At 35.9% G+C, this 9749-nt stretch overlaps 1 protein-coding gene across 5 annotated transcripts in view; it reads right to left on the minus strand.

Moving 5' to 3' along the window:
- The window catches only part of DMXL2 (Dmx like 2), a 79838-nt gene that overhangs the window by 46121 nt on the left and 23968 nt on the right, over positions 1 to 9749 (minus strand). For all 5 annotated transcript variants that reach the window (XR_002126483.1, XM_019664865.1, XM_019664856.1 and 2 more), the window contains exons 10-12: positions 7807 to 7926; positions 4760 to 4987; positions 1267 to 2943 (exon numbers count right to left, since the gene is read on the minus strand). Coding sequence is in view for 4 of the 5 variants with exons in the window: in XM_019664865.1 (XP_019520410.1) it covers positions 1267 to 2943; positions 4760 to 4987; positions 7807 to 7926 (2025 nt within the window). In the remaining variant the exon portion in view is untranslated. The remainder of the gene's footprint in view (positions 1 to 1266; positions 2944 to 4759; positions 4988 to 7806; positions 7927 to 9749) is intronic.

Raw genomic sequence — 9749 nt, forward strand, 5'->3', positions numbered from 1 at the left:
GTGTGTCTTATACATGGGGAAATACGGTAGTTTTGTATCAGAAAGTTTAAACTATTTTTCATGGATTGTAGCGTGCTTTCTTAATATCCCAGGGTAAAAACTCTAATATATATTAAGTTTGCACCAAAGGCTTAAGGCTATTCTGGGGAGAATCTTGCTCTATTGCACACAAACTCAGAATGATTAGGATTTTTTAAATTAGCATGGTTAGAAAATAGGTCATAGACAAAACAAAAATATCTCTAGTTATTTTAATCTAGAGAGAGGAAAACTTTGGGGATATATTATATGGGTATAAACCTCTGTGAAGAGATATATTTTAGGTGGCTGTGAGGAAGTCTTTTTTCCTCAAATTTGGAAATCTTGTGAAATAGTTAAGAGTACAAGCTTGAAAGCAATGATTTATCCACATACGAATGAACACCAGTTCTGCCACTTACTACCTGTGTGGTCTTAGATAAGTCACTTAATCTCCCTAAGGATCAGCATCTTCATCTATAAAATTAAATATAATAGCTACCTACTAGAAGATTGTTGTGATTATTAAATATGATAAAGTACATAAAGTGCCTGGCACATAGCAATTGTGCACTCCTCCACAATATTTACTGAATGAATGATCAATCATTTTCAGTTTCCTTTGCTAATGACATCATTTAAAATCAGCACCATTACCTTCAACTATCTGCATAAAAGAAAATGGAATCTAGTCTTAAGAGGCAGCCAAAAATTTTCTGGTTACAGAATGAATTAAGCAAGGTATTATATTAAAATATGTGAAAACCTCCTTATCAAGAGATCTTATGAAGAAAATCAGGTAATTATAAAAATTATTTATACCTAAAAAATGGTAAGATGAACAAGCTAAGCCATGAGGTGCCTATAAGCCTTGTGGCTCAGTAGTGAAATTAACAAATGGGCCATTATTATCACTAAAAGTAAATAAACAAATAAATCATAGAAATCAATCTGTCTGAAAAAAATGAAAGACTATATACCTGAAATCATACAAAAGTATCAGTGTAAAAACTTATATAGCAATGTGCAGATACCACGAATCCATGAAGTCATATGCATAAGTCAAGCCTACCCCAATTGTCTTTTGCTCACAACTAATCATACTGTGTAATAGTAATTGTCTATTAGACAGGTCTTTTCTCTGCAAGGTTTAAAGAAAGACTGCAATTTAATATGTGAGTCATTACTTAGATACTACAAGTAGTTCTAGTAATGATAACTTTATAAACTTTTAGTGAGAATATTTACCTGAGTAGCTCTTATCTCTGTTTTCATCAAGCTCAGTACTGGTGGTAGCCACTGTATCAGCCAAAGCTACAAGGAACATCTGCTCCAAACGGGTAAGGCCGGGCAGACTCGAGTGCATAAGATGACTTGAAAGTACCCTAGCATGTTCTTGGCCAAAGTAAGCTGGTCCATACTGGGAAAGATTTATTACTCTTGATTTGTTTTCTCTCTTTTCTGGCTCTAAATCGATATCATCCGTTGTTATATCCTGTACTTGGAACAGCTCTGAATACTGATCCTCTGGGTGACTTATGGTATGGTCTTCATAGCTCTGTGGTATTTTTGTACTTTCTTCTGAAACTCTGTAGGTTGTATCTTGATCTGCAGCAAGCAATGCATACAATGGTAGTGGAGGAATAGAATCTATCTCAGTATAATCTCGAGTGCCATCTTTTCCTATGGTGACTGTATCTTTTGCTGTACTGCCACTTACACTAATGGTTCGTGAAAGATGTCGCTTAGTTCCTTCTCCAGCATCAGCATCTCTAACTATTGCAACTTCACCTGCAATACATTTTACTAAATGAGAGAGAATAGCTTTAGCCCTGCGAACTTTCCCTAAATCCATCAATTCTAACAGCTGAGTTGGATGATATTGTGGGAGAGTAGGGGAAAGTACATGTGCAGCCTCAAATAAGCCACCATCTTGAACGACAGTTGGTGAACAAAAAATGTCATCAGCAACAGCTGTTCCTTCAACAATACTTTTTCTTGACAACATATTAGATTTAAAGGTAGAATGATCTTGTATTGCAGCCTCTTCTGCATCAGGACTGTCAGCTTCAGTGTCTCCAAATTTGACACCATGCTTCCACTGTGCGTATACGTGCATTTCACAATCCATTCCTACCACCAATATCCCATCTCTTACCCAAGAGAGAGAAACAGGCAGTGAAGGTGTGCCATCAACAGAAGACACTAAGTCTATAGATCTAAGAAGAACCCATCTCGACCTAACTCCTTGTTTGATACTACCACCTAGTGGTAAAGTAATGACAGCTACTCCATCCTTACTGTTGGTTTGTTCAGTCACAATTCCTGAAAGACGCCCATACATGAAGATATTAGCACCAACCCCCACTGTGAGAATGTGGGAGCCATCTTCTTTTGATACCCAGTCCAAATGTACTAAATGCTTGATATTCGGAATAAGATACCTATCCTTGCTCAAAAGGGCATCTGATTTGCTGTACACAAACAGATTACTGTCAACACTGACTCTTGAATCAAGTACACTCCCAACCTTAACCAAGTCATCAAGATGAATTGTTTGTTCTAAAACCCATTCTGACCCTCCCGTAGATTCACATTCAAATATGCAAACATGCATGGAGAATTCTTTGGAAACAAAACCATTGTGTTGGACAGGTTGTTTGTAAGCCACTGCAAGGCGACCTGTGTATGAACAGCTAACAGCAACTGGTCTTCCCACAATGCTCACTGTACTACTATTATCTTCTCCTTCATCATTCATCAAGGGCCATCTCCTCCAGTGATAGGTTTCCTTCTCGTTACTTTTACATTGTAGGTTGGTTTCCATGCTACATCTCCAGAAGCGTACTTTATTGTCAGAACAAGTTGTAACCACTAAATAAGGTGCAAGGCACACTGGATAAATTGAAGAGGAACTCAGATGGCCTTAAAAAAGAAAAAGCAGGTAGTCATAATAATAGAACCACAAAATAATATGCTAATAATCAAATTCTAGAATGTGATAAATCCAAAGCAGCTATGAGCTTCTTCAGAATAACTCTTCAGTACCCCCTTAACTAATGTCCTACACTGAATGCCCATTGACCAAAGTATCTATAGAAGTCTTGAACAGCCCACTGGTGAAATCAAACTATGTGATAATAATCACTTTATTTGTTTTTAGATAATTAAGTTTAAATGAGGCAAATATTCTTTCAAATAAAACTCAAGTCAATCCTTAATTGATAAATCTGTAATTTTTATATGCTTTCACCACAGCATACCTCACGGGACTTTCATCCTATATCTTTTATCACTTTCATCACAGATGCTTAAGGAATCTTTACAATTTTCCCTTCAAATGTCCCTAACCTGCCCTCAAATACTACAGACCCTAGACCTGTCCCTATCATCAAAATGTTTTTTTAGACAGCTAAACAGACCATTAGATCTCACCCTTTTTACCAAGTTTAACTCCTGCTTTCTTATGACACTGAACCAAAACCCTCATTATTTATTTCTGGCTGCCAAAAACTAACACTGCCCATCTACCATCAACTATAAGATGAGGGGTAATAACGATTAAGATTGGGGTCAGAAGACCTGGATTCATGTTCCAGGCCACTGATATCTTTGTAGCAGTGGGAAAGCCACTTAAACATCTGAGCCTGTTCTTCCATCTTAAATAGGGGTCATGTTACCACTTCTCTTGGAGTGGTACTGTCAAATGACACTTCTGAAAGTATTTTATAAAGCTGCTAAAAAATATAATTTGTTATTATCAATGCCAACACGCTCATTTGAGTATATCCCAAAATTACCAAATATTTTGAAAGACTGAAAAACCGGCCTAGATCTGCATCTACCACTAAAGCCCAAAGTAAACTTTACTTTTTTTTAACTTTATTGGGGGAACAGTGGTTTTTTTCCAGGACCAATCAGCTCCAAGCCAAGCTGGTGTTTTCAATCTAGTTGTGGAGGGCGCAACTCACTGGCCCACGTGGAAACCGAACTGGCACCTTTGGTGTTATAAGCCTGTGCTGTAACCTCCTGAGCTAACTGGCCGCCCTCAGAGTAAACTCTTAATGTGATCTTTCCAATTCAATTCCATCTTAGGAATGAATAAGTGAATCCTCATACTCAAAATCATTCACCAGTAATTGGAATAGTCTTGAACCTCCAATTTTGGTTCCCCAAAAAATGTTATTCTAGGAACTCCTCAATTATAATTCCACAAGTAACAGATCATTTTAAACTGGCTTCCAGTCTTGCCCTCCAAACTATCTTATCCACTTTGTTAAAGTCAGTATCATTCTATGGTAGCCAAATTATAGTCTTGTAGCCTACATTTTTTTCACTAAAGTATCTGCCAACTCTTGTTCAAACATGCTTAATAAGAAGCATGATTAGCATAATGTGGATGAAAAGCCTTAAAAAATAGGCTTCAGTGATTTGAAAATGAACATACTTGCTCTTTGCAATTTTACTATCATAGTATTCCTATTTATAAGAAATCATAGTGCAGGCAAGAAACCTCACATTAAAATATTTAGACTGTTTTCTGTCAAGTTGATTACATTTATCACAGGAAATTATTTCTTATAAAGACATGTTTCTAAACAGATGTATCATTACTAGAAAATAAATCTTTATTTCAGTGTCAACATAGTATGTACTTCAGAAGACTGACTTCATCCATTTTATCCACTGAAGATTGCTCTGAGCTGCATTAAAACTGCCTGGTCCTAAAAAGTTACCTTACCTGCTGAAGGTGTTGCTCTTATTACTTCAACTCCTTCTGGGAGATCAAGAGGCTGGCTATATACCAGTCTAGAACTCAGAATAAGTTTACTAGCAGTCTGAAGATTGGCAATTGATGAAGAATGTGGCATAGGGCTCACACTAGGAGAGGTTTCTGGAGAAGAGTCTACATTCTTCTGCCCAGGGACTGAAAGCAGGCTCTCAGATGAAATAACTTCTGAAGCTTTAGCTTTGAAAATAAATTACAAAATTATGAAATATATTACTATCATCACTATATACATGAAACAGAATAAACTTCATCATTTAAAAACATAATTTCTTAAAGCACTTTAGAAACAAGTTTACTTTTCAGACTTTGCTCAGTTTACTTGTTAATATTTTTTATTTTACTTTTTACTCTTTCTTAGCATCTCCAATACAGAGACGCTGTCAGGGGAAAATCACAACATGTAAGAGCTAGGAAAAAACCTTAGGTTATCTAGTCCAATGTTCTCAACCTTTCAAATACATCAAAAGCTTGAGGAATTTGTTAAGATAAAGATTCCTGGGCCTAACCAGAGAGACACTGATTCCACTGTTTTGGGTAGATCCCAGAAATCTGCATTAATAAGCACCTCTTAGGTGTTGCTGAAACAGGTGAGTCATGAATTAAACTTTGAGAAATAACAAGGTTCTGCCTCACTTAATAGATGAAGAAATGTAATTTGGAGAATTTAATGATTTTCCTAAGGTCATATAATTAGCTGTGGCAAAGAAGACACTAAAATAACACCCTTTTAACTATTAAGTATTGAAACAAGATAATGATTTCAAGAATACAAAAAATAAAGTTCCAAACAAATTTAAGACAGTATTAGTTGACAGGCTTTGTATTGGTCTTGATCTTCTTCCAAAGTTTCCAGCTCTCATATTAGAATGGAGAGTAAATCTCTAAGCAGATTCAGTTACCTGTGCTTCCGCTACACGTGAGGGCTACTTTGTATTACATTTATTTATTTGTGTCTGTCTCCCCACATTAGACTATGAATTCATCAAGGGCAAGGATAATGTCTTATTGCTTTGTCCATCCCCAGAAGCACCAGGATACCAAGAGATAAAAATCAACCCCCTTTTGCTTCTGGTTAATGTTAAATACCTCAATCTATTTTATAATGGCAGATTACTCAATAATATGAAAACATATTCATAAAATGGAATAAGACTACAAACTTGAGTCAGTAGTCAGAAGAGAGAAGTACTACTCCTGGCTCTATCATTAACTACCTATGTTTCCTTAAACAAGGCACCTCACCATCTCTGGCTATTTTCTCAACTGCAAAATAAGGATGAACTATATAATTTCTCTTCCTGTAAACTAGGCAACTTTCTAATATATATCTCATGCTAAGAAAGAAAATAAGAGCAGGAAAAAAGCAAAGGCTTTAGAGCCAGAGACCTGATTTTGAAACTTGGTTCTGTGACAAGCTAGATGTGGGACTTGGTCAAGTTACCTAATATTCCACTTATCAAGTGGGGATAACATCGATCTCACATATATAAAGCATCTATCTCAGGCCTGGCACCCACCTAGAAGTTACTCAACATGCTCTATCCCCACCTAAATTTAAGCCTCTCATTTCATCCTCAGCATTTTCAACACACTGATAAATTCAAGTATTAGCTCTGAATGGCAATATACATACACTATGCTAAATCTGCTGGGAATGTTAGAACCAAAAGATAGGTGCTTTCCTTCACAGTTAAAGAGGGCATATTATTTGCTTGACTTTACCATACTCTTACTGTTTGTTATCATATACTGCTGTCACAAAATAGTAAGCAAGCAGCTTTACACTAGTCCTGGCTTTGGGAGAAGAGCAATGGAACACGTCCCTCATAAGCAGCGAGGACAGAAGGTATCACATGATTCCTTTCCTACCACAAGGATCTGTTACTACCTCTATTACTCTTTGAAACAATTGCTGGCTCTGTGCCCAACTCTAGAAAATACTATATTCTCTGATGGGTTAAGAATTCTCTTCCTGATGAGCTTGTTTTAGAACACTCTACTCTGGTACATGTAATGCCAAGAATTAACTCCAAAAGTTTTAAAAGAATTTTTGGATTTCTGCTGCCTCAAGAAAATTAGGTTCAGCTAAGCACAGGCAACAAAGGTTCTACTGAATCACTTGGCTTTACTAATGCCAGTTCATGACCCAGTTAAAACTGCTATTTACACGGTTATCTAATAATTTGAATTACAAAGAGAAAAAATATATACATATTAGTTCACTGTATTAAAATTCTGAATGTATATAAAAATCAGTTAAATTATATAATTATGAGAAAGAATGAAATCTTCTAATAACTCAAATATTTTGAGCTAAGTAGTTTAAAGGAGATTCAGTTTGATATGGCTATCTGTGTAGTTCTTCATTTTAAGAATTATATCTTAGAAGGTAAAAGTTTGTTTTAGAAAGAAAGATCCATGATCAATTTCTTTGCTTCATACTATAGATTTTCTACTTTGTTAAGAAATTAATACAAATGTGCATAGCAAAAGTATGGCTGAAATGATTTTTTTATCAATGTTGCATTTCCTAATGTGCCAACAAAACAGTTCTGCTTATGAGCTTCACATGCTTACATTTTCTAAACAGCAAATATGCTTCTCTTAGTGATACTAAAGCTAACGTACACTGTATCAGAAGAAATTATTTATTAATCAAAAGGAAAGTACAATATTAATTCAATAGGAAAACTAATTTATAGACACATATTACCCAGAACAGTCATAATGAACATTCAATAAGTATTAATGAAAAAAATAAATAAATCAAGCTTTTTTTTTTTCAATATGTCTACTGTGCCCATATGTTTTTTTGGTTTGTTTCATTAATGATTTATGATTAATTGCTATTAAAAAATGTCATATATATACTTCAGTTCACCAACTCAATTTATAGTTCATTAGATATTCATTTTAAAAAACTAAGCAACCTAAAGCATATTCAGTAAAATGAATTTACTTCACATTATCTCTACATAAAAATAATAATTACTTACCTAAACATGGCTGTACAGATTTAAGATGAAGGTGCCACATATTGAGAATAGAGTAATTATTGCTGTCCTTTTCAATTACTACTAGAAAGAATTTTTCTGAAAATGGTGGTGGGCGATATCCTATTGATTAAAGGAAAACAGTATTATGTTTCTATAGGGTTAAAAGAAAAGACATTTTAAAAAACATCTCTTGATTTGCATAGAAGCTGGGAGGGAAAGGACAGAATAGACGTTTAGGAGAAGTGTTATATAATTTTTGTGCCAAAAGTTAGGTATCTATCGAAGACTAATGTGGCCATGCCAAAAGTACACAAAAGCCAACATGAAAGGACAATTGGTGCAAGATGGGACAATTTGAGCATCAGAGAATAAAAATTAATACAATTTATTAAAACACTGACTGCATAAAAAAAACCATGAGTTCATAAAAATAACAAGAGAGGGGGCACATAAGAAAAAAAGGAAAGGAGACACAAGAAGAAAAGGAAGGAGGAGAAAAAGAAAGACAGGGAAGAGACAGATAGAGAGTAATAAAGGGAGGGAGAGTACAAGAGCCAAGCTAGGATCATGGGTCGCCCCTCAAAGTAACTGGGGCACTCACTCCTTATTTGAAAAATAGGCAATTAAAAGGAAAAAAATTAAATAAACATTTATCCTTTTCCTATATCAAAATAGCATTTTTTTTTATTTAATGTCATGAAGGGGCGGGGCACTGGTAGTGGTGCAGAAAATATGTTTTAGAAATTTTATGCATTTTTAATGAAAAGTCATTATTTGGGGACATGATTTTCCCTGTTTTTCATATATGTAAATTGTACTTTTTGTATATGAAAATGAAATCTATACAGGATAACAAAAATTTTCCTTAAAAATGAAAATTCATAATGATGACTCATTGGCAATGAGCAGTGCTAGGGCCCAAGCTGTGGTCTCTAAATCCCATTCTCCATCAAAAGGAACAGTTTTGTGAGATGACTCCATTCTTGCAAAGGAAGCCTACAAGATGAGCGTGGGATATCTAGTTGTGCCTGAAAGAAAGTAAACTACCACGACTAAGGAGGTTGTTTCAAAACAACTCAGAAGACCAACTGGAAAGGATCCTCACTAGCCTACTGTAGGACAATGTGAGCATTAAAAAGAATGACTACAAACTAATTGATATGTTAAGAACATAAATATCCATGAGGAAGTAGTATGTATATACTTTTCTGTATGTATATTATTCTTCAATAAAGAGTTTTTATCAATGGGTTCATAATGATACCCCAAAGAAAACGAAAGCCAAACAACAACAAATTCATCAGTAACCACTGGCAGTAACTTGGGCACAAACTTCTCCCTCTGAAATAATCAAAGGGAAAGAACTAAGCACTTACCCTGCATTTCCTAAAAATAACTATTTTTCAAAGTAGCCAAATAGCTCCAGCTGATAAGGAAAAGCATTTCTTTACTAATGCTTTCCAGCTAATATAAATGAGAACTAATGGAATTAGAAAATCATAATTTTGTAATTCTTAATGAAATAATTGATTGAAAGCAACATTATCAATGGAAGAAACTATGATATAAAAGATTGCTGGTGGCCGGCTGAGTGGCGAATTGGTTAAGAGCTGGCTTGGGATGCCAGAGGGCCCCAATTCGGATCCCACATATGAGGGCCAGTGACACTGCCCTCTACAGCTGAAATGCTGAACAACAGCTCAACTTGGAGCTGGGCTGCCATGAGTCGCTGGCGACGGCGTAGGCTACAACCCCTGCTGCAGTGGATTGCCATAGGCTACCATGTGTAGCCAGCAGCCAGCCTGAGCGGCCAGCAGCTGCAGTGAGCGGCCGTCCAGAAGCCGGAGACTGATCTGCCTCGCCCAGGAAGAGCGCAATGATGGTGCCAACTTGGGCCAGTGAAGCAACGTCCTCCACAACTAGACTGAAGAACAAAACGACAG

Source organism: Hipposideros armiger, unplaced genomic scaffold (assembly GCF_001890085.2).
Source record: "Hipposideros armiger isolate ML-2016 unplaced genomic scaffold, ASM189008v1 scaffold_12, whole genome shotgun sequence".
Classification (NCBI taxonomy): domain Eukaryota; kingdom Metazoa; phylum Chordata; class Mammalia; order Chiroptera; family Hipposideridae; genus Hipposideros; species Hipposideros armiger.